This window comes from Equus caballus, chromosome 20 (genome assembly GCF_041296265.1).
Source record: "Equus caballus isolate H_3958 breed thoroughbred chromosome 20, TB-T2T, whole genome shotgun sequence".
In the NCBI taxonomy this organism is placed as follows: Eukaryota; Metazoa; Chordata; class Mammalia; order Perissodactyla; family Equidae; genus Equus; species Equus caballus.
This window is the reverse complement of record NC_091703.1, coordinates 39870975-39896500: the sequence shown is the minus strand read 5'-3', so window position 1 is coordinate 39896500 and position 25526 is coordinate 39870975. Positions and strand designations below refer to the sequence as shown.

Here is a 25526-nt window from a genome sequence, read left to right as displayed (position 1 = left end):
AATCAGAAAGTGGAACATTCTGCAGGACAGCTGGCCTGGTCCCTCTCAAAGTCAATGTCATGACAACAGGATTAGGAGACACTAAGGGCCACATCCACCAGATCAATGAGCAGTCCTGCACCAGTATTGGTTTCAACAAATCTGCTATAAAGGACATTTTAGGGAGATATTTGAATATTAGGGAGAAATCTCAATATTAAATAAAATGAAAGTTTATGAGTGCAAAGGAAGAGATTGTTGACTGAGAAAAAGATTACAAAATAATATGAAGCATATCATTTTATTTGAGTTAAAAAGTATGTGTATGGAAAAAGATCCTGAAAGTTATTCACTAAAATGTTAAAAGTGGTAATTTCTGGGTAACAGGAGGATGATATTTTCTTATTTTTGCCTACTTGGATTTCCTAACTTTATGCCTTATACACACATGATTTTATAGTAATAAAGCGTTATTTCTAAAAAGAATGTTAGGATTACGTGAGACAATAGATAATAGAAAGAAAGCATTTGGACTACGTCACGCACACCTGTGGCTACCCCACAGCGTCTAGCACTGCGATAATAACTAACATTTCCTGTGGGTCACAAGGTGCCCGGCCCACCTCTAATTGCTTTGCCTGTATTCACTCACAGGCTTTCAGACCTTCTGGATGGTGACTGACAATAAGAAATGCATTTCCAGAACAATGCAGCACACTCATACATACACACTTTCATACTGTTCACAACAGAAACAAAAGCTTTCAGAAAACAATTACCTCTCCTGCATGTGTGCAATGCATTCTGATATCTTCTGTTAGATTGTATTCTGATTCTATTTCATTTTTTAAGAAACTCTGGTTAACCCATTAAATTGATTTATGAGCCACTAATGGGTCTTGACCTGCAGTTTGAAAAATCCTTTAACTCATTTAATATGCATACACACAGACACATACAAACTCCTATGTAGTAGGAACTATTGTTGTACCCATTTTTCAGAAGAGGAAATTCTGGCACAGAGAGGGTGAATAACTTGCCTAAGCACACACAGCTAAAGGTGACGTGGGAGAACCAGGATTCCAACCCAGGGAGCCAGCTCCAAAGCCTGTCCTCTCTCATCCCACTAGCCACACCCACTACTCACTTCTGCGAGTATCGGCTGATATGTGTCTCTGATTCTCCAAAGGAGTGATGCAAGAGTATTTGAACAGAGCTCTCTGTTAAGGTTATTGGAGTTTTCAAGTTTACAGCAGATTTAGGGAGCGGAAATCATATTTTCTGACTCTTGTAATTCGCAATTAACAGCAGTTCTGTGTAAAGAGCATAGACTTAAAAGTCAGATAATTCTGGGTTCAAATATTGACTCCATACCAGGGACAGATCCAGATTTTGTGGATCTAAGCTAATACAATTTTGAAAACTTAGGAGAAAAATAACGCTTATGGATACAGAATCAGGTGCAGCTCCTTGAAAGGGGCTCATGGAAGAGGGGCCCTGTGGCTTCAGCTTCAGTAGCTTCCTGCTTAATTGGCCTCAGTCTGCTCTTCATTAGTCCTTTATTTCTGACGCTCAGTTTGGTTTGGTTTGGTTTGGTTTGGTTTGGTGAGGAAGATTGGCCCTGGGCTAGCATCTGTTGCCAATCTTCCTCTTCTTGCTTGAGGAAGATGGTCCCTGAGCTAACATCCGTGCGTGTCTTTCCCTATATTTTGCATGTGGGATGCTGCCACAGCATGACTTGATGAGTGGTGTGTAAGTCCCTGCCTGAGATCTGACCCCACGAACCCCTGGCCCTGAGCTAACATCCATGCCCATCTTCCTCTACTTTATATGTGGGACGCCCCCTCAGCATGGCCTGATGAGCAGTGCCATGTCCGCGCCCAGGATCCAAACCAGCGAAACCCTGGGCCGCTGAAGTGGAGCGTGTGAACTTAACCACTCGGCCACAGGGCCAGCCCCTAACACTCAGTTTTTTAATCTCTGAAATAGGAGTAACAATTCCTCTTTCTCATGGATGCCAGAAGAGCAATTGAAAGAACCTAGCTGAAGGACCTAGTGCAATGTTCTTTGACTAGATTCTCAATAAGTGATTGTTAATAATAACGATGATAATGCTTAAAAAATAGAATACTTCAATGAGAAGTCCATTTTTAAGCAGGGTTTTGAAATAAAAACATGATATGGAGAAAAATTATTTTGTCAGTTTGTTTAAACCTCATCTCTGCCACTCAGCTCTCCCTGGAGCCCAATTATTCTGGTTTCTCCAAAGCTCTCTCTCCAAGGAGATATCTAAGTGAGGGCAAGAAAGCAGAGCTTCCAAAAACCAAGGCAGATAGAGAGAGCATCACGGGAGAAAGTTGTCTGCAGGGACTCCTGAAGGCCAGATTTCTGCTCTATGGCTGTCAAGAAGAAGAGAGATTTCAACTTTTTTTTTTTTGAGGAAGATTAGCCCTGAGCTAACTACTGCCAATCCTCCTCTTTTTGCTGAGGAAGCCTGGCCCTGAGCTAACATCCATGCTCATCTTCCTCCACTTTATATGTGGGACGCCTGCCACAGCTTGGTGTGCCAAGTGGTACCATGTCCGCACCTGGGATCCAAACCAGCAAACCCCGGGCTGCCGAAGTGGAGGGTGTGCACTTAACCGCTGTGCCACCCGGCCAGTGCCAAGATTTCACCATTTTAAGTCTTTCTCAATCAGCCAAAGGAAGGCAGATGTCAAGGTGCGTCTGAAGGAGGCGTTGAGGGTGTTGAGGGAGAAGGCAGCCAGACTCTATTCTGGGAGTGTCAAGTTTTAGTCACCTGCAGGCAAACTCTTAGTGCGTGTTGTTCTGCTGTGTCCGGAGGGATTATCAAATAGCAAGAAGCCTCTGGAGTCGGCCTCCTGCCCCCGGAGAACCAGCAGTATTTGCAGAAAAGCATGAGGTCACTGGCCTTCCACTTGCATCTGACATTTGCCTCCCAGGGTTTGAGATTCTAAAAAAAGGAGGTATGTTAATAATGCAGATTCAAAGAAAATGTGATGCGAGTGTTTCTCAAACATGTGGCTTCTCTCGGTTGTCTGCAGGCTTTTTGTTTGGGGTGACCGTGTTGCTCCATTTAGGTAATAAATAATAAATGGGGATATGTGGGAAGAGAAAGGTCAAAAAATGGTAGGAGGCAATTAGATTAATTAGGTAACTAAGGGGAGATATGTGGGTGATTATTAACTTTCTTGCTAGCTACGTTTAGGCACAAATACATGTTTTATTTTTCTTAATATTTACAAATGGCTCATACTCTTTGCTATTCAACAGTCACAAAATCTTCACATTTTCCCCCAGAAATTCCTCTGTGTAATGTTGAAGATGAAACAACACTTGTTTTTCTCCTCTCTGGCAAAATGATTTTTTTCTGTCTGCTACGCCTATTTATCTACTAAGGACATCAGGCAGTTCTGGTTCATCTGCTGTCTTCACACCCACATTTCCTAGATTCTCAGTATCCACAGCACTGTGCCAGGAGGCTACTTTGGAATATTGACCGGTGGCTTTTGTCCCCAGGATTTTCTTTTCTCCATTGCCTTTCCCCCCATTCAATGAACCAAATGTTTGTTAACCCAGGGAAGGGTGGACCATGCTGAAAGAAGGAGTCCTCCTGACTTGGAGCCAGGACCCTGTGGGAAATAGAAAGGACCACGTGCAGACAACTCTCAGGGCTGGAAGAGTCCACCCCACCTCCAGGGGAGATCAGGGGCCCCGGACTGAGGAGAAGCGGATGGAGAACTCAGAAGCGTGTGCATTCCAGGCCCTGTGCTGTGCCCCCATCACTGGTCCAGGCCTTCTGAGATGGGAGTTAGGAGCGGGGAGGAGAAGAATGCCCTGATAACGGTTTTGGTGTCTTCAGTGGTTGTTCCGTAAAATCTCATAGGAAGAGGCCGTGTGGCCACTGTCAGGTCCCCCTCAGGGACTGCTGCTTCAATCATTTCCAGTGACCACTTTGGATGAAATCTGGAAAAACATAAGGAAAATATTAAACTGCCTGAGGAGAATGAAAGAGAGCTTCCAGATCCCTTTAAACTAGCATTGCTGGGCACTGCGAACTCTCAGCACATTTCAGCCAGGCCAGCATAAGAGATCATGTTCAGGAGCAGAAAGCCACCCTCTCCTGTGTCTTCCCACCATAGGAGTCCCTGGACATTAGATACAACTCAGGGGAAAAGCTGGGGGTGTAGAATGACTCCAACACATCTAATTGCAATCTGTGATAATTGCTCCTCAGGCAAGGTACGGGAAGCCATGCGGACTGGTCCAGGGGGACAGGGAAGGGCATCCTGGGCTGAGACCTGAAGGGTGAGTTAAAGATAACTAGGTGTTTGTGAAGGTAGCAAGAAAATACAGCCCCTGGGCTGGCAATTACCTGGTGAGCCACCCAGAACTAATTACAAATGCTGTCACGAGGAAATCAGCAAGGAAACAAGGAGCAGGGACTGGTCAACAGTGGCAAATGCTGCCGAGAGGCCAAAGCAAATAAGGAGCACTGGATTAAAGAAGACGGAAGACATTGGTGTTCGCTTTGTCAAGAATAGTTTCAGCAGATTGTAGGAAGAAAGCAAAATGGCAGGAGGCTGAGACGTAGGGAAGGTGTAGAAATAAAGATGGTAAACAGAGACAACTCTTTCATGAAATTTGGCTGTGAAAGGAATGGTGGCAGTGGGAGCCGCACATGGGGTCAAAGGCAGAGACTTTAAATTGGGGAGCCTTTGAATATGTATAAACATTGCTGGCAAGCAGCAAGTACAGAGAGCCGGTAAAAGAGAGAGGATGGAGAGGGTGGACACTCAGGAGCAAAGGAGCCCTGAGGAACTGGGAAGTGACACAAGCCAAAGCCCAGGCAGGAAATTGGCCTGAAGAGGAAAAAAGTCTGAGAGTGAAGATGTCTGCAGATTTGGCGGCAGAAGGTGAGCGAGCCCTCTGTGAAGTGGGGCTGGTAGGATCTGCTAATGGCGGTGGGAAGGATTAGTAAAATCAAAGAACTGAAGAAGGTCGAAAAGAGCTGAAATAGCTAGTAGAGTGGGTACAAATTCCAGACGTGCAAGAAAAACCTTATTTTTCTGTACCTTTATTTCTATTTTGAGCTCTCATTCCTCTAGGGGGCAGATGCTTCATCTCAGTGAGTTCAAGAAGCGATAACAGAGAGGCTGTCAGATTCAGGGGTCTGGAGCTCAGAGAAGGGAAATGGGCTGACAACATCAAATTTTGGGGTCAGCAGAACACAGTTTGTCTCTGGAGTCCCAGGAGTCACTGACGCGGCTCAGGGAGAGAGGAGGACAAAGAGCCAGACTCGGAAAACCCCAACATTTAAAGGCCGAGTAGAGAAAGGAGAATCAGCAAAGGAGATTCAGAGGGAAGAAAGAAAAGCAGGAGAGCATCAGGTTACAGAACTGAGGGAAGTGAATATTTTAAGTAAGTGAGATAAGAGGTCAATTAGGATTCGTATTATAAAATAGCCGTGAGTGTCAGGTCTTCTTTCTTTGGGTTGGGGCACAAAAAAAACAGTGAGAAGATATAATCATAATACCTACTCTTTATTTTTATTTATTTATTTTTTTAAAGATTTTATTTTTCCTTTTCATCCCAAAGCCCCCTGGTAAATAGTTGTGCATTTTTAGTTGTGGGTCCTTCTGGTTGTGCTATGTGGGACGCTGCCCCAGCATGGCTTGATGAGCGGGGGCCATGTCAGTGCCTGGGATCCGAACCAGCGAAACCCTGGGCCGCCGAAGCGGAGTGCCTGAACTTAACCACTCAGCCACCAGGCCAGCCCCATACCTACTATTTATTGAGTACACAGTGCCTAATCATATCATTCAGCCAACTAATCAATTCTCAGTATATTAACTGAGGATACACCATGGGCTAAACTCTGTGCTGAGGACAATGTTCCCTCTCATTGTGCTCATCAGGGCTTCCCAACCTTTCTCACTGTCACACATAAAAAACGATAACATTTGTACATCCCCTGAAGTAAATGGATGATGAGGCTCTTTAAGGCTGCCTGGCACCTCTGGCTACACCAAGGGCTGGGAGATCCATATTTCATCACCCCCTGCCTCTGACCCGAGTTCTTTCTATTCCTATAGTGACAATGACTGCAGAGGAGTTTTATTGTTATGAGGGCTGAGCTGGGGACCACCCAGGGTAAGAGCTGCTAGTAGTCAACAGGGGGTTAGTCAGAGCCTTGGAGAATGGGGCAGGTTTCAAAAGGTTTCAAAAAAAAAATGCTAGGGGCCAGCCCGTGACCTAGTGGTTAAGTTAAGCATGCTCTGCTTCACCGGTGCTGGCCCAGTTCCCAGATATGGACCTACACCACTTGTTGGCATTCATGCTGTGGCAGTGACCCACATACAAAATAGAGGAAGATTGGCACAGATGTTAGCTCAGGGCGAATCTTCCTCAGCAAAAAAAAAAAGAAAGAAAGAAAGAAAGAAAGAAAGAAATAAGAAAAGCTACATTGGATTGTTCAGCTTTCACTAATGAGGAGGGGTGGGGAGAAAGAGGGAAAGAGAGGGGGGGAGAAAAGTTTATTCTAAAAATTAGGGAGGGGAAAACTTATTCTAAAAATTAGGAAGATTGGGGCTGGCCCCGTGGCCGAGTGGTTAAGTTCGCGCGCTCCGCTGCAGGCGGCCCAGTGTTTCGTTGGTTCGAATCCTGGGCGCAGACATGGCACTGCTCATCGAGCCACGCTGAAGCAGTGTCCCACATGCCACAACTAGAAGGACCCACATCGAAGAATATACAACTATGTACTGCAGGGCTTTGGGGAGAAAAAGGAAAAAGATAAAATCTTAAAAAAAAAAATTAGGAAGATTAAGCTTTGAGGTTCTTGAAGCAGTCTGAGATTCAACCTTAAGATTTAGGAGGTGAAAACACTTGTGAATTTCTGTTTGGCACAAGTGTGTCCACAGGTGCTGGTGCCTGCTCTGACTGTGCACAGTGCACAAGCAGCAGCACCCTGAGAGAATTTTGTTCCCCACGATAGAGTGCAACCGAAACAGGACTTCAGGGGTCAAATCCGATTGTCAATGGAATAATAGAGTTCACTCTTAAAAAATTCATTTTGGTATATCCATCACTGGAAAATTATACAGCCCTTAAAAAACCAATGAGGCAATTCTATTTGTCCTGATATGGAAGGATTTCCAAGATTTATTTCTCAGTGAAAAGTACAAAGTACAAAACAGTGCATTTAGAGTACTGTTTTCAGAATAGGTTATATATGGATATGTTTGCATGTGCAAAGAACATGGAAGGAGACACAAGATACTGATGACGAAGGTGGCCCATGGGGAGTGGAGCTCGGTGACCAGGGATCAAGGCGGGGTGTTTTCATCGTATACTCTTTTGAATTTTGTACTAAGGATTACTTATTTAATAAATAAATACATGTAAATACATAAAAGATGCCTTTGGTGAATCATTTTACAAGGTTCATTTGTAATACGAACAGCCACTCCCTATTTTGCTTTGGAAATGTTGACATTTGTGTACTGGGTGTTCTTAAAGCATGAAATACCAGAGTCCAAACCACACCCTGAGTGTTCTACATTTGAGGTCACTGACAAGACCAGCCATGCAAGTGTGACTTTCCAAAAGGCCAAACATTGTTAAGAGAGGCAGAATGAGTGGCAGGGGGCTTGATGCATTCCCAGCATCTGAGAACATCAGACAGAGAGGACGGTGGAGAGAGTTGGTACCATCTTCTTTCTTTTTTTTTTTTTTGAGGAAGATTAGCCCTGAGCTAACATCTGCTGCCAAGCCTCCTCTTTTTTTTTTTTTTTAGCTGAGGAAGACTGGCCCTGAGCTCACATCCGTGCCCATCTCCCTCTAGTTTATATGTGGCATGCCTACCACAGCATGGCTTGCTGCACAGTGCCATGTCCACACCCAGGATCTGAACCGGTGAACCCCGGGCTGCCGAAGCAGAACGTGCGCACTTAACTGCTGAGCCACCAGGTCAGCCCCTCCTTTGTTTATAAATGAGGAAACCAAGGCCTAAAGGAGGAGTCTTGCTAATAGAGAGATCATGCCATTTTGTGTAAATAATGGAGAAAAATAAGTCTCTATATTCCTATTTGCAGAAAGAACTCCAGAAATACATAAAACACTATTATGAATGGCTAACATGTGGAGAGGGAAGGTGAGAAATGGGAGGACGGGAGACAGAGGTACGAAGGAGATTTTCACTTGGAACCTTTTATAATCCTTGATCTATATTTGAACAATACAAACCTATTTAAACACTTTTAGAGATGGACCATGACATCAACATGACTTACAATTCAGCTTTCAAGGAAGACAGCGTGAGGCTGCAGTCTCAGAGATAAATGAAGAATCTTGTGTTCAAACCACAGGTCAGCGCATTTGAAACACTGCCGCTTCAAATGCCAATGACTGCCTGAATTATTTTACCAAATCGAGATTTGTTTGAGATAACATGGGCCATGAGCGGGGCTTAGATCTCATTTTAGACCATAGGCAGACTTGTCAAAGTCATGCAGTAGCAGCCCCTTGCTAGTCTGTGGATTCAGTTGCATGGAGAGAGGAGAGTGGACAGGAAGTCAGGAAACCTGGTTCTAGCTGAGCTTTGCAATTTAATTTACCTGTGACTTTGGGCCACTTATTCCACTCCTTAGGCGAGTTTTCACACCCGTAAAATGGAAGGCTTAGATGAAGAGATCTCCAGGTCCCCTTTCGGCTCTGATATTATTGGATTCTGAAACAGTCGTTAGCAAGTCAGAAGTAAAGGGGAATTCATGAGATCATTTTTCAAAGCCGGGAGATGGTAACGGGCCGTTGGGTCTTCTTTTGCTTCTCTGACTTGAAGCTATACAAGACCTAGCAAGTGATCATCTTGTCCCCTTTCTCCTACGACTAAACAAGAGACACCCTGATGATGACCATCTGGTTTAGAGAAATGTTAATCAGTGCTCCATGAAACATCTCAAATACATTTGGGGAGTCCTGTAATAAACGTTCCTGGTGGAGAGTCGCGATGCTACTAAAGGTCCTGAGAAGTCCTGCAATAAACATAATTTTACTTAACCCAGCATTTCCAAAACTTATGGATATGGAACGCTTCGGTGTCCTATGACCTCTATTTGGAACAAATGGGATTCCCATGCCTCCGTTTTTATGGAATTTATGAGATCAGCTATCTGTTGGCATCCGGGACAGTTCCGGGGCCTCTGCAAATCTGGGAAGATTTTGCACATTCCTCAGGGAGCCTGAGAGTCTTGTGATTCATGCAGTTCTCCACCCCACCAGTTGAAAGAAAACCTTTCAGCAGCGGGAGCCTCAGAAACTCCCTTGTTTTACAGGAAGTTTCCCATCTAAGCACGATGAGGTCAGTGGATGTCTTCTCCCTCTCACTTCTGGCTTTCAGATTTATTTTTGCTTTGGGGAACTTGTTTTTGTCACTCTTTTTGTTCAGAAATTATAGTTCTCTTTCTCTCCTTGCTCCATAAGGTTTGTATACTCTCTTCCCTCCCAAACAGGTAAATGGGAAAAGTCTATCTATCATTTGGGTACTAGACCTGCCATGTTTCACATCCTTCCCTAGTTTTTGAGGTTTTTCCACCCTCAACTCCCAAAGAAACATTGACTCATCGTGACACACACACACACACAGTCATTTGGAAAAATTAACTTAAAATCTGTATTTCTTAAGACTTCTCAATTATTTTGGCCCCATCATGAAGCATTCAGTTTAAGTAAAAATCTCTAAGAAGGCAAAAATCACATGATCAAAGTTATCATTGGACTATGTGTTGGTATATCTGTAAGTCTGAAACCAAGAAATAACATGAAAAGCTACCTTTGCATTTAGTGCTTTCTTTTAGATTTTTGTTTGTTTGTTTTTTTGGCGAGGAAGATTGTCGCTGAGCTAACATCTATGCCAGTCTTCCTCGATCTTGTATGTGGGATGCTGCCACAGCATGGCTTGATGAGTGGTGTGTAGGTCCACACCTGAGATCTGTCCCACAAATGCCAGGCCATCGAAGCAGAGTGCACACACTTAACTTCTATGCCACCGGGCTGGCCCCTTTAGTGCTTTCTTTACTATGAGGTTTTCAGGTTTGTAGCCTAAGCATTAGGATAAAAATGACTAGTCAGACAGCTGCTGCAGGCCCAGTTAATTACACTAATGCTTCCTAGAAGGACTGGACCTGCAAATAAATTCTTTCTCCTGGCCAGGCTTGGTTATTGGCATTTACCACACAATATATGCTGTCTGAGCTCAGCATTGTCCCTGTTGCTCTCCTAGGACAGTGGGAAAGAAATGGAGATGAGAAGGCAGCTGGATGGGGGTGGAAGAGGCACCCACTGACGCTCCCATCCACTTTATCCACCCTAGCACAATTCCACGATGGGTTGTCTTAGTTCACTTGGGAAATATTTGCTGAAAACTATTGCTGATATTTAAAGGGAGGGCCATGAGATTAAGTGGGAGGGGGACACTAAAGAGAAAAAAAAAATTGTGGGAGAGAGATTACATAGGAGGATGGAGGGTGTGATATTTAATTTTCTGTGTCAAGTTGGCTAGGCTATGGTCCCCAGTTTGGTCAAACACTACTCTAGATGTTGCTTGGAAGGTATGTTTTAGATACTATTAACATTTATAATCACTTTAAGTTAAGCAGATGACCCTCCATAATGTGGGTGGGCCTCATCCAATCAGTTGAAGGCCTTAAGAACAAAGGCTGAGGTGTCCCAAAGAAGAAGGAATTCTACCTCAAGATGACAATGTAGAAATCCTGAATTTCCAGCCTGCTGGCTTACCCTGTGGGTTTCAGACTCAAGACTGCAACATTAACTCTTGCCTGTGTTTTCAGCCTGCCAGCCTACCCTACAGATTTAGGACTTGCCAGGCCTCACAATCATGTGAGCCAGTTCCTTAAAACAAATCTGTCTCTCTCTCTCTCTAGCCTATTGCTTCTGTTTCTCCGGGAACCCTGAGTAATACAGAGGGCTCCAGAAAGGATGACCCTAGAGAAAAAAATGGAGCTGACAGACTGTGGGTTTGGCCACAATCTGAGAAAAGTTTTCCAGTCTTGGCAGAAAGCTTGCAGAAAAATCAGCGACAGATATTTTAAAACAAAACCGAGCAAGGGAAACCCTTAGGCCACCGTTAACTCCAGGGAAAACGAAAAATAGTACAAGAAGATAGGGTAATTATTCTGCTCTGCTTGGCTCAGTTGTAAACACTAAATATTAATTTAAGAAGAATGGCAGACGTATAGAAGAAGTTATGTGGAAGTTGTGGTGTAAGTGAGTTAAAATCTCATCTTCAGTGAGGAAATTAAAAAATACCTGAAACTGAAAATTTACACAATAGCATGTTATTTAGCACCAAGGAGGTAAACAGCAGAAGAAACAACTAAAAGCGTTGAAAGCAGCTGCTTCTGCCGAGTGAGTCCAGTGGGAGTGGGTGGGGCAGGCAATTGTTTATCATCATAAGTCTTGTAGAGCGTTTGGTTTCTTTGAAGTCCATATGCGTATTACTCTGATAAAAATAAAAACTGAATTAAAAGTTATGTGAGTCCAATGGGGAAAGTTGGGAAAGTACAGAAAAGTATAAAGAAGAAAATAATAACCACTCACAATTCTTCCACTCTGAGAAAGCAACTATGCGCATTTCAGAGGAAGAGGATTATTAAATAAATTTGCTGAGATTAAATTTTAGAGCTTGAGGATTTCAAAATATTACAACTTAGGTATAAACGAACAAATAATAGGATAATTAACTGCATGTGTAATATTGTGGGTATAATTATATTCAGTATAATCATATACAATATGAGCCCATATGTGTTTATATGTGTATTAGAAAGTAGTCTGGAGGGATACTCACCCAAATGTTACTTGGTGGTGACCAGGGCCAGGACTAGGGTGGGCAAGCGAGGTGCCTTGGATACACAACATAAGGGTGAGCTTACTCTCACGGTCACGCAAGCGCCGGGGCCGCATCTGAGCTTGCACGCCTCCTTCAGTGCTGTGTCCTAGGTGCTTCACTTGCCTCACCCGCGTCTGGCCCTGGTAGGGACCTAGGGCTGCCGGATCATGGGCTCTTTCTCCTTCTGATTTTTCCCTTAGATCCATGTTCAAGTTCCTGGCTACTCCAAGTGTGGTACATGGACCAGCGGCATTAGCATCACCTGGGAGCTTGTTTGAAATGCAGAATCTCAGCCCTGTTCAGACTATTTGAATCGGAACCTGTAGTTTAACTGAATCCCAGGGGATTTGTGTGCGTGTTACAGTTTGAGAAACACTGGGCTAGCAGACACCAAGCACAGTTCCTATCCTCTTATGGTAGGAATTTTCAGAGGCAACTGATGTCATTGTCCCCAATGGGTGGGGCACACACTACAGGGTAACATACCTGTCCTTTAGAGGACTGTGGGCGCTGCTGAGAGGCTGGGTGTCAACGGGTGAAGTAATCGCAGGTCAGCCTGATGGAGGAGAAGCAAGTGATTCCCTTGGGACAAAGAACAATTTGGAGCAACGTTTAAAAAGAAAGGATGGGGCAGCCTGGTGGCACAGCAGTTAAGTGCATACGTTCTGCTTTGGCAGCCCGGGGTTTGCCAGTTCAGATCCCGGGTGTGGACATGGCACTGCTTGGCAAGCCATGCTGTGGCAGGTGTCCCACGTATAAAGTAGAGAAAGATGGGCATGGATGTTAGCTCAGGGCCAGTCTCCCTCAGCAAAAAGAGGATTGGCAGCAGTTAGCTCAGGGCTAGTCTTCCTCAAAAAAAAAAAAAAAAAAGGGAAGGCTAGTGGCTCTGAAACTGGGGAAAAGAGCAAGACAAAAAAGTATTCACACCAAGTAACTCAAGTCCCATGGGGATAGAGAATAACAGTGTATTCGGTTGTTTTTTCTAAAAGTTTTTAGAGAAATTTGTTATAAAACTGAGAAGCTTGGATTAGGTGATTTATATAGTAATTATAATTTTATGAGGGCAGAGATAATATATGATAGAAAATATAAAGGGATTGACTCTGTCCAGTGTTCCCATTAACCAGAAGTCAATTAACAAGGGTCCTGCTATATGTCAGTTCTCCATTTAGGTTAGTAAATTAGACTAAGAACAGCAAAGTAATATAATTACCATGGCAGACATTATTAGCTAGATAACCCCAAACCCCTTTCTTCCTTGCCTGCCCCCATTACAGAGCATAAAAAAGCTGAATACTGCTTTCCCAAGGAGGGTGGCCATGTGATACAATTCTGGCCAATGAGACCTCAGTGGAAGTCTCTAGAAACTCTAGCAAGCAGCCCCCATTCTTGCTGGAGTGGATTCAGAGCGATCTTTTCAGGGCCTGGAGCAAGACACTCAACTAGGTACAAAATTTATGCGGGTGGCAAAAAACTCAGCAATCAAGATATCTTAAGAATTAAAAATCAATGTAAAAAAATCCATGATGAACAAAATAGCAACATTTAAAATAAAGGCAGGATCCAACAACACCAGTATTAGAGTGAGGCAAATGAGTCCAAGTCCAGGGACAGATCACCCTACTTTCCAGCTCACAGTCTGGAGTGGGTAAGTGATTGGTGGCACTGTGGTTTTGTGCCCACTCCCTAGGCGCAAGGAAGTCTAGGAGGCAGGATGTCTGGAATTGCCAGTTTTGATAGTGAGAAGTGGATTCAGGACCTAGGGGGTCAAAACCAACGACAAATATGCGCCACACTTTCTGGAGTCAGGGTAAAATGCCATCTCTTGGATCCATGAAGGGAGAGCAGCATATTCTGGCTGGGCTATTTTGAGGAAAATTTTAGTATTTATTAGAGTTAGGGAACAGATAAATTAACATAGGACTATAGAGAGCAGAGAATGAAATCTCTCTTCTGAAACTGGGAAAGCTCCAAAAAAAGGATAAGATTTGATCTGGGCTTTAGACAAAGGAAAGGGGAAAGCAGAAAGAACACTGAATCTGGAGGCAGAAAATGGAGTTCTCAGCTTCCCTGCTCGACTTAACAGCTGTGAGAATTCGGGCAAGTCACTTTGCTTCTCCTGAGTGAGCTTTAGTTACTATATCCGTAAAATCTCCTCCTATGTGACCTGCCAAAGAGTTGGGAGGATCAACAGAGATTAAATGAGTGAATGCGGTTTATGAACTGAGAAGCACTATTCAAACATCTACCACTGTCATTAAGTGGTTAAGGATGGGAAGGACTTTGACACAAAAGGCTTTGGGCAGAAGGGCCTCTAGGCGGAGAGAATGAAAGGTGAAGTGGTTTTCGTGAGGCTAGACAAAAGGAAACTGGGCTTTGAAGTCTAGAAAGATGAAAGAAGTCAAGGAAGGCCTATCTTTTTAAAATCATTAAGGAAACAAAGCCTGGGACGCCAAGCTTGAAGGATCAAACCAAGCTCTATGGTCTTACGAGCAGTTACACAAGAGAGTGAGGCACCGTAATACCACAAAACACCTTAATGATGACTTGCACACATGCTGTTTTCGCTCCCTGGATGGCCCCTTTAAGGCAGGCAGGGGCTGCGTCTCACTCATCTTTGTTTCCAGGAGACTGACACTTTCTGGTCAAGAGCACCGTGCTCCATTTTCAAGAAATGAGTGAGTGTCCAAAGGCTTAGGACCTCTTTACCCCAAGGGGTAGTACAGGCTAAGCGGTTGGGTAGCCTTAGACAGTAGGTTCCTCTATGCACACTGGGACACCCTTCCGGTAGCCGACATCCAAACCTATGAGGTCTCGCCAGATGCCAAGGTGAAGCATGTTAATCCTTACTGTAAGGAATAGTAGGTGGGGCCAATGGCTCCTGCAGACCTCTTGCTACGATGGTCGAAAATCAAGGGAAGGTGGGGGGTGACGAACATGGTCGAAAATCAAGGGAAGGTGGGGGGTGACGAACATACAGATGATAAAATTTCGTAGAACTACAGATGCGCGCGAGCACGCAAACACGCACAAATGCGTGCATGCGAACCTGGTTAATCTGAGCAAGGTCCGTAATCCAGTTAATTGTATTGGGCTAGTTAATTGTATCGTGCCAGGGTCAATTTCCTGGTTTTGACGATGTAGTGTAGTTATGTAAGATGTTGAAGGAAGCTGGGTGGGTGATGGGGATACAGGACTTCTTTACACTAACTGCAACTTTTTGTGAATCTATAATTATTCCAAAATAAAAAGTGAAATAAAACAAGACCAAAGGAAACCTCCGCCGAACCCAACCCAGCCCACCCGCAGGCCGCCGCACACCTGACATCTCTCCCCTCAGCCGGGCGTGTCCTGCTCGGGTAGCGCGGGGCGGGGCGGGGGCGGGGCGGGGCTGCGCACGCGCAGTCCTGAAATCCCTGCCGCGTCGCCGGGAAGTCACGCTTGCGCAGTCTCGGCCTGCGGCGGCCGCGCCAGCTCGTGTCTGCGGTTGGGGACCCGGCTGCCTTGGTCCTTCCGCGCTGCCGTCTTTTCCGGCAGTTGGGGCGCTTCCTGTTGTCCTCGCCCGCAACGGCCCCTCGGCCGCTACTTCAGAGCCCCTGACGCGTCCCCTCCGGTCTTCTGGTCGGCTGGCTGCTGCCGCTGGGGCTTGGCCCGTGCGCACGTCCAGACGGCCGGCCGGCGGCGTCGGAGGCTGCCCGCCGCCCCCAGCGCCGCCTCCCCTGGGCTCTGGTGAGTGTCCTGCTGCCGCTGTCCTCAGTCGGTCGCAGGCTTTTTCCTTCATCACCTCTTTCCCAAGCCCTTTTTGGGGCTCTGCCCTCCCGCCGCGCCCTCCTTCCAGACCTGTGCTCCCGGCCCCTGGCCGCTCCCCTCCCCTCCTGACAGTCCCCCTCCTCCCGCTCCCGGAGGCTCCTTGTCGGTCCCCTCCGCACTCCCCATCCCAGGCTCCTCACCCCGTCCTTTCTCTTCCTTCGCGTGCAGCCGGGGCGGGGAGCCAGGCGCTCTCCTCCTTTACGTGTCGCCCGCTTTGTCTGCTCGCTGCCACCGCGCCGTCCCCGCCGGGATCTCGGTCGTGACCAGTTTCCACCACCTCCTCTTTTTCCTGGGGTCTGAGAACCTGAGGGCTGTTGTGTGAGACAGAGGTGTGGAAAGCCCGCCTTGAGGTGGGGTAATTTAGCGTCTGCCCCCTTCCCCATGGTTCATCTTAGGGTGCGGGGCTTCATGTCCCAGGAGAGTTTAGTGAACTCTTCTTGTAAGAAGAGAGTGGGAGAGGAAAGTCGAGGAGGACTTGGAGGAGAAGCCGTGTCAGGAAGTGTGCAGGACGGCTGGTGGAGAGGACAGGTCTCCCAGCCGCGTCTGGAATTGACTAAAAGACGCCCGGGGCCACTGGTTCCTTTTGAAACGTACCGAGGAAGGTTGGAGTGCGGTAGGCTCTGTGCTTCCTCTCCCTTTCAGCTCACCTCTGCTCCGAATTAGAACTCACCAAGCGGTAGAGGTGGTTTCCCCCAAACGTAAAACCACCACCGCCACCGTAAGAGGCTCCACTGTCCACCCCAAACCTTGGACATCATCTTCCTCCTGAGGAGGTGGGAGCTCTGCAGAGGAAAGCGTTCCGTGTCCCGACCCTGCGCGCATACGTATTCTCCCCTCCTAGTCAGGGGCATAATAAAGGAGAGATTTCCTAGTAAATCTTTTATAAGGTGCTTCCTAAGTGCATAGCGTTGCGCAGAAGATGGGGGAAGGATATTACAAAGTAGCATCAGACAGGGTGCGTGCTTTCCAGTGGCTTACAGTGCAGTAGGAAAAGTTAAATATGTGACTCTTAAGGAATAATCTTAGTGCGAGTATTGAATTGGAGTCAACGTTGTCCAAAAAAAAAGATGTTGAACTGTCAGTCACAAAGAAAGAAATGAAGAATTGGTGAGAGAAGGGGTATTTGTGGAGCTAATAGAGTACCATCGTGAATTCAGTCAACGAGGCTTAACTGTCTAGATTGAATAAAACAGCGGTTTTCATTTGATCTCCTTTTATGTTTGCAGTACCTACCTCTGACTTATGAGGATCATGTTCTTTTGTTACATTTTTTAAACTTTTAAGAATTTCTCACCTACCTATTGTTCCCTAATTCTGCAGAGTTGGAGAGTGGAACAAATAGGGCAAGGGCCTCCCGTGGCCTGTAGGTCAGGGCATGAAGGCTTGAATTATCAAAAGCAGGAGGGAAAGCCTTGTCTTATTAAAAGCACTTGGTTGACCCAGTAAACCTATAAATTACTGTAGGGCAATAGTAATTCTATCTTTTGATGACAGGTTATTAGAATTAAGCTAACCCTTTATGAGTGGGGAAAGAGGAGGAGGGGGTTTTGAAGAAAGGTCAAAGGGGAAGACAGTGCAACCTTTGCCCTTACATTAGAGACTGTATGTGAAGGTTGAAAACCATTCTGCTAGAAAGTTTGTTGGCCGAGTATATGAAGATCTTTGAGTGCACTTACTCTCCTGTTGATCTTTTAAAAAGTTCAGAGTCATCCCAGTGACTCAAATGGGGCAAAACTTTTCCCCCTAAGTTTTTATATACCTATCAATGTTAATGTAATTTTGTTGTTTAGCTTTGTTGACAAATAAAAATCATTAACTTGCTCAACTTAGAGTTATTAACCACCTATTATGTGGAAGGCACTGTTTGTCTTAGGCTTAAACACTCTGGTTGTTGTATTTTTATGTTGAAATAATTTCAGTTGTTCAACTGTAGCTACATATATGTATAAAGGGTCTCCAGAAATTTTCAGACAAGGGAGGAGTACAAAGCGCTTGCTTGCTTCAGACTTGTTTTTAAATCTGGTTTTAAAATTTCTTCACCAAACTTAGAGTACATGTGGTTTTCATTGTGGGTGGAGGGGGTACAGGCTGACAAATAAGGAACCACACCCAAGCTTCAAAAACCAAACAGAGATTTAAAAAAAATTCTTCTACTGATATCCTAAAAACATTTGAGTTTGCTTTGGTATTAGTGGAAACTTCCCCATAAAAAATAACATTTTGTAGTTATGTAGAGCTGAGTACAATGTCTTGAATTTGTGGTTACTGATCATTTTGGGACATCATGAAACAAAATGTTTGACTCTGAAGTAGAGCCTTGATTTTGAATCTCTGCTCTGAAAGGATTATTCTTTATGTAATTTTCCCTTGAGTATCTTTTTTATAAAATTGCTTAATGTTGTCTTTTTTCTTAGTAATAACAAGTTTGCACATTCCTTAAAACCTTTAGTTTAATCTACAAAACAATTAAAAAAGCTGGTAAGTGTTAAGGAGAGGACTTTAAGAAAACTTTTCATAAAATGCACTATCTTTGAAAATGGCCCTTGGCCCCTACTGATTTTTATTTTATCCGGATGAAACGACAGACAGTGGCAGGTCATGTGGGAGGAAGGCACAATAAGGACAAAGTGTATTGAGCATTATTGCCAGTGCTGGAGCAGGTTAAGGTTGGTGAACAGTCTGGCCAAGTGTGACAATATAGATTGACAAAAATACCTGGGGGATTGGGGCTGGCCTGGTGGTGTAGTGGTTAAGTTTGCATGTTCCGCTTCAGCGGCCTGGGATTCGCTGGTTTGGATCCTGGGCCCAGACCTACACACTGCTCATCAAGCCATACTCTGGTGGCATCCCACGTAGAAGAACAAGAATGACCTACGACTAGGATATACGACCATGTACTGGGGCTTTAGGGAGAAAAAATAAAAGAGGAAGATTGGCAACAGATGTTAGCTCAGGGCCAATCTTCCTCACCAAAAAAGCCCACAAAACCCAAAAAACTACAGCCTGGGGGAAAATGAGATTTAAACTTAGGGAAAAAAACCTTCTATAAGCTATCTAAACCTTGTTGGTATTGGTTTTCTCATGTGTAAAACCAGGAAGTTAGGGTCCCTTGCTTTTAAGGTACCTTCCATCACTAAAATTATGATTCAGGTTTTTTCTTTGTAATATTGTTTCCATCACAGGTCTTTATTTTAACCTATCAATTCAAATAAACAGCAAACGTATATCAAATACCATGAGACATGTCAGAGTACATGTATACCTATAGATGAGGATTTTAGTTACAGATTTTTTTTTTTGAGGAAGATTAGCCCTGAGCTAACTACTGCCAATCCTCCTCTTTTTGCTGAGGAAGCCTGGCCCTGAGCTCACATCTGTGCCCATCTTCCTCTACTTTATACGTGGGACGCCTGCCACAGCATGGTGTGCCAAGCGGTGCCGTGTCCACACCCGGGGTCTGAACCGGCGAACGCCGGGCAGCCGAGAATCGGAACATGTTCACTTAACTGCTGCGCCACTGGGCTGGCCCCCATGGTATTTCTTAGTATGTGTCCACAGAATAAAATAAAATAAATATTACTTATTTATTTCCTTATTAACTTGCCTCCTACTTCCTATAAGACAAATGATGCCATAATGATCCTCTTATCTGTAACGCACATCCTTGTATGTGTCCCTTTAAGAGCCTGTGTGACAATTCCTCTAGGTCTGATACCAGGGATGATATTTCTGGGTCACAGGACATTAATATACACTTATTTTCACCAAGTACTCTGTTTGTTTGGCTTTTTTGCGTATTATAGTCATGTGTTACTTAACAATGAGGATACATTCGGAGAAATGTGTTGTTAGGCGATTTCGTCTTTGTGCGAACATCATAGAGTGTGCTTAAATAAACCTAGATGGTATAGCGTACTACACATCTAGGCTATATGGAACTAATCTTGTGGGACAGCTACTGTATATGTGGTCTGTTGTTGACCGAAATGTCGTTATGTGGTGCATGACTGTACTTGTTTGTCCTCCAGAAAACTTGTACCAATTTACATTGCTGCCAGTAGGGTGGGAGAATGCATAATTGGTGTATTCTAGCTCCAAAGCTAATACCTCTTCTTTTCTTTGTTCCTAGCAGCCATGGCAATGACAGGCTCAACACCTTGCTCGTCCATGAGTAATCATACAAAGGAAAGGGTGACAATGACCAAAGTGACACTGGAGAATTTTTATAGCAACCTTATCGCTCAACATGAAGAACGAGAAATGAGGTAAAGATTTGACACAGTTTGTTTGAGAAAATTTTGTCATGGTTTTGGCATTCATGTCTGGTATTATAAAACACATTCACAATATCAATGAAAGGGGACAAGGATAGCACCAGCCATGGTATAGCCTTGTTATAGCCCATCCCATTACAATGGAATGACAGTGTCACTGATTTCCAAAGCCCTTGCTATTAACCCACTTATTTCTACTACTGGTCAATAACACATAATTCCATGGTAGTATAAAAAAATTAATTGGGGATAGATCCTTGGAGTTCATTGTTAAAGCAGCGTGATGTAGTGGAAAGAGCAGGCCTTATGGAGTCAGACCTACGTTTAGAGTTTTTTACTATTAGTAGCTGTATGGGGCTGGAACAAGTGCTTTAGTCTTTCTATGTATCAGTTTTCCCATTTGGAAAATGGGGCTGATACTGCTTGCCTTGCAGGATTGCTGTGGGGATTAGATACTTGTGAGTACTCACCACAGTGTTTCATACGTAGTAATCGCTTAGTGAATAGTGGTAGTAGCAGCTATTGTTATTGATCTCATGTACACTATCCATGTAGTAACTCATAATTAAAATATTGTTTCCAACATTTTATTATGAAAATATTCAAAAGTGCAGAAAAGTTGAAATAATTGTATGGTGAATATATACATCATCTAGATTCTATACTTATCATTTGTTGTTTTATCACAAATCCTTCTGTCCATCCCTCTATCCCCTCATTAATTCGTCTTAATTTTTTGCTGTACTTCACAGTATGTTGCAGACATCAGTATGTTTTACTTCTGAATATTTCTGCTTGTATAACAAACTAGAATTCAATATTTATACAGTCTTGTGTTGCTTAACAATGGGGATATGTTCTGAGAAATGCATTGTTAGGAGATTTTGTCATTGTGCAAACATCATAGAGTGCACTTACACAGACCTAGATGGTATAGTCTACTATACACCTAGGCTAAACATTTGTAATGTAATGGGACCACCGTCGTATGTGTGATCTGTTATTGACCAGAACATCATTATCTGGTGCATATGGTGTATGTTTTTTTTAAGAGAGTGTGAAATTTGCATATAATTAAATGTACAGTCTTAAGAGTATTGACAGATGCATATACCTGTATAACTTATTCGATGAGTATTGACAAATGCATACACCTGTATAACTTAAACCTCTGTCAAGACATAGAACATTACCATCATTCCCAGAAAGTTCTTTCGTTCTTGGAGACGCTCCTTCAATCTCAGGCAACCATTCTTGTGATTTTGTTTCTGCCATAGGTTAGTCTTGCCTAATCCATATAAATTGAACATGTAAATAGATTTGTATAGTAAGTACTCATTTGCGTAAGGAATCTTTCAGTCAGCCTAATGCTTTGAAGGTTCATCCATGTTGCTCTTGTATCAATAGTTTGTTCCTTTATATTGCTGAGTACCATTTTGTTTTCTGACTGTACCTCAGATTGTGTATACATTTGTCTGTTGATAAACATCTGGGCTTTTTTCACTTTTTGGCTATTTTGAATAAATTTCTGTGAACATTTGTGTACGGAGCTTTCTGTGAACATTTGTTTTCAGTTCTTGGGTGAATATTTAGGAGTGAAATTGCTAGATTATAAACATACATAGGTATATGTTTAGTTTTATGGGAAACTGCTAGACCTTTTTCCAAAATATTACCAACAATGTATGAGAGTTCCAGTTGCTTTACATTTTTGCTAACATGTATGTTGTCAGTCTTTTTTTTTTTTTTTTAAAGATTTTGTTTTTTCTTTTTCTCCCCAAAGCACCCTGGTACATAGTTGTGTATTTTTAGTTGTGGGTCTTTCTAGTTGTGGCATGTGGGATGCCACCTCAGCATGGCCTGATGAGTGGTGCCATGTCCATGTCCAGGATTTGAACTGGTGAAACCCTGGGCCGCCGAATCAGAGTGCATGAACCGAACCACACGGCTGTGGGGCCAGCCCCCTGTCAGTCTTTTAACGTTAGCTATTTCTGTGGATGCTTAATGGTATCTCACTGTTGTTCTCATTTGCTTTTCCCTCATAATTAATGATGTTGAACTTTTTTTATGTGCTTTTTGGCCATTTGTATATTTTCTTTTGTGAAGTGTTTGTTCAAATTTTTTGACCACTGAGTTGTAGGAGTTCTTTGTATATCCTAGGGTACTGGTCCTTTGTTGTATATATGTTTTGCAAATAGTTTCTCCCAGTCTGTGGCTTTCCCGTTCATTTTCTTAACACTATCTTTAGATGAACAGAAGTTTTAAATTTTGATGAAATCTAATTTTGTATTTTTTCATTTTATAGTTATCGCATTCTGTGACCTCTAAGAAATCTTTGCCTGCTCCCAAGTCATAAAGATATTCTTTTATGTTTTCTTCTGGAAGTTGTATAGGTTTAGTTTTTACATTTAGTTCTGTGATCCACCTTGAATTAATAAGTTCGTGTGCTATGAGGTAGTGGTTGAGATTTATTTTTTTCCTTATGGATATCTAGTTATTTTAGCACCATTTGTTGCAAAGGTTTTCTTTTCTCCATTATATTGCTTTGGCATTTTGTCAAAAATCAAATACCATATAAGTATGTATCTGTTTCTGGGCGCTCTGTTCTGTTTTGTTGATCTATTTGTCTGTCCCTATGCCAGTATCACACTGTCTTGATTACTGTAGCTTTGTGGTAAGTTTTGAAGTCAGGTACTCTAAGTCCTCAACTTTTTTTTTCCCGCCAAGATTGCTTTGGATATTCTGTTCTTTGTGTTTCCATATAAATTTTAGAATTAGCTTGTCAGTTTCTATAGAAAAGCCTGATGGAGTTATGATTGTAATTGCATTGAATCTGTAGATCAGTTTAGGAGGGAATTGACCTCTTAACAGTATTCAGTCTTCTGATGCGTGAACATGGTATATCTCTCCATTTTGTTAAGTCTTCTTTAATTTTTCTCAGCAGCGTTTTCTAGTTTTTAGTGTGAAGGCCCTACATGTCTTTTGTTCATCTAATATTGTGGGGGTTTTTTGATGCTATTGTAAGTGAATATTCAAAATTTCATTTTCTAGTTTGCTGCTAGCAAATAGAAATATAACTGAATTTTCTATATTGACCTTATATCCTGAGGCTTGCTAATTTACTTATTCTAGTAACTTTTTTGTAGATTCCTTAGAATTTTCTATGTAAACAATCATGTCATATTTAAATAGAAAGTTTTGCATCTTCCTTTCCAATCTATACACCTTTTCTTTCTTTTTCTTGCCTTATTGCATTGGCTGGGATTTCAGGTACAATGTCGAATGTAAGTGGTGAGAGTAGACATCTCTCTGTCTCTCTCAGTCTCTCTCTCTCTCTTTCTCTTTCTCAAGTCAGTGCTTTTTTTGTTTTGGTTTCTTAAGATGCAAGGACTTTCCAGAAGCTTTGGTAGCTTTCCTTTTCTTAAAGGTGAAATTAATTAAAAGACCGATAAGAAGAAGAGAATGTTAGACATTTAAGAGGGTTAGAATTTTGTTTTTGGTAATTTTTTGTTGTTAGCAAATCACCATTATTTTTCATTTAGAAAAAGCAGTAGATACTTTGAGCTTTTCAGAATCAGTATTTCCTTGTTAATCTTTTTTGTTTAGTGCCATCTTTTTCAGACATGAGTTGCTATTTGGTTTGGGGTTTGTTGATACAATTTGATAAGACTATTTTAGGTTTTATTATCCCTAGAAAATTAAAAAATTAAAAAAGAAAAACAATGATTGGCATGAGTTACTGTAGTAGCAAATAAACTAAAATTAGAGCTATCAGATGAATTTTCAAGCTTTTTGATGTTATGGGGGGAAACATCATAGAACCTTGAGAAATAAGCAGAGTTTTAATGATGTGAGACAATTGATGATAAAGAGACATTTTATTGTTAGTATATGGCTATTATATGATGAGGAGTTTGAAATAATAAGTATTGGGCTAGTAAATTTTGACATCGGGTTGTAATACAAATTTTCATTTTGGGGGCTGGCCTGTGGCTGAATGGTTAAGTTCGGGCACTCTGCTTGGGTGGCCCAGGGTTTCGCTGGTTCGGATCCTGGGAGCGGACATGGCACCGCTCATCAGGCCATGCTGAGGCGGCGTTCCACATAGCACAACCAGAGGCACTCACAACTAGAATATACAGCTATGTACTGGGAGGCTTGGGGGAGAAGAAGAAGAAGAAGAAAAAAGAAGATTGGCAACAGTTAGCTCAGGTGCCAATCTTTAAAAAACAAAGATTTTCATTTGTTTGTATGTGCCTCATCTGGATGGCTTTTAAATCTCTAGTGTTTCTCCCACTTACATGCAATTTTTTTGCTGTTCCATTTATAGCAGAGCACTAGATTATGTTTGAACTAAAGGACTTACTGCAGGAGGAGATGAGACTAAGCCTAGAGGTAGAAGAAAAAATAAAAATCGTTTGGGAATTGTTTCTTGTTTAAAAGTAAAGTATGAGAACATTGGGCATTCTCAGAAACACTCCAGCAAGTTCTACAGATTGGTTTAAAAACAAATGCCCTGAGTCTAGGGTGCATCACACAGCGTTGCAGAATGCCTGGTTGGTGGTCTCCTATTAATGCTACTGGTAGACTATAAACCGGGTGCATTTGATAGTGCTCGTTCATCTTTGTTATTTAATCTGTGTTTTGCCTTCAGTAGTGGCCTTTGTGGTAAGCTTCCCTAGGAACAGAAATTCTCCTTCTGTTCTTTCTCTTATGTGATCTGGGTAGCCAGTAGGTAATTGCCTAGTTATTCTTAAAAAATTAATGGTTTGTGGGCTGGCCCCGTGGCCAAGTGGTTAAGTTCGCGCGCTCTTCTGCAGACAGCCCAGTGTTTCGTTGGTTCGAACCCTGGGCGCGGACATGGCACTGCTCATCAAACCACGCTGAGCCAGCGTCCCACATGCCCCAACTAGAAGGACCCACAACGAAGAATACACAATATGTACCGGGGGCTTTGGGGAGAAAAAGGAAAAAAATAAAATCTAAAAAAAAAAGAAGTAATGGTTTGTTTGGATAATTTATAGCAGTCCAAAATAAAAACTTAGGAAACTGGCATTTCCTCCTACAAAATATTCTGTGTTGTTTCTGTTCTTCATGAATACTATTTTGGTGGGTTAATTAAAGCCACAAAAACCTAATTTAATAGGCGGTAATGATATGCTTGCCCCCTTCTCTGTCCCCAAATCAAATAAGGACTTTCCTACATTTTACCCTCTGAGAGCCAGCATGGTCTGCTGCTCCTCTAACATCTTCTTACCCAGGTTTTCCGACTGTCTACATTTGGTCTAATCTGATAGGAGTTGCAATGTGTGATTATTATTAGTGAGCAAGTGTCAGTTTTATTTATGCCCCAGGGGTGAGTGAGTCTAGACCTTCTGATGGTATTCACTGACCAGATAACAGTAAGCAAAGGAATTTGTTGAGGTTTTTAAAAATCTGTGTAACATTCATTTTTTAGGATATTTCTTGAGGATTTTCTTAATTTTGGTTATGGAGAGAACAATCACTGTTTATTTCTGTACTGTTTTTCCTGA

General features: G+C 42.9%; 2 protein-coding genes across 10 annotated transcripts in view; one reads left to right on the top strand and one right to left on the bottom strand.

The window, feature by feature from the left end:
• Positions 1-3203: 3203 nt before the first annotated feature.
• Positions 3204-16484, bottom strand: LOC138919488 (zinc finger protein 469-like). 8 transcript variants are annotated; one of them, XR_011429698.1, is made up of 4 exons: positions 16313-16484; positions 15859-16029; positions 12395-12464; positions 11342-11518 (listed from the first exon to the last, which is right to left on the bottom strand). XR_011429698.1 is itself a non-coding variant. In XM_070244483.1 (2 exons), the coding sequence occupies exons 1-2, from the start codon at positions 15687-15689 to the stop codon at positions 3938-3940; spliced, it is 489 nt and encodes a 162-aa protein (XP_070100584.1). In that variant the 5' UTR covers positions 15690-15704; the 3' UTR covers positions 3204-3937. The 8 variants fall into 8 exon arrangements, 1 of the variants encoding a protein (XP_070100584.1); XR_011429702.1 differs by lacking the exons at positions 11342-11518; positions 16313-16484 and adding an exon at positions 3204-3966; XR_011429699.1 differs by lacking the exons at positions 11342-11518; positions 15859-16029; positions 16313-16484 and adding exons at positions 3204-3966; positions 15230-15302.
• STK38 (serine/threonine kinase 38) overlaps positions 15354-25526 on the top strand; it is a 38089-nt gene continuing 27916 nt past the window's right edge. The window contains exons 1-2 of one of the 2 annotated variants that reach the window (XM_023624837.2): positions 15354-15637; positions 19848-19983. In XM_023624837.2, the coding sequence (XP_023480605.1) occupies positions 19853-19983 (131 nt within the window). In that variant the 5' untranslated portion in view covers positions 15354-15637; positions 19848-19852. The remainder of the gene's footprint in view (positions 15638-19847; positions 19984-25526) is intronic. The other variant, XM_023624836.2, reaches the window with a different exon arrangement.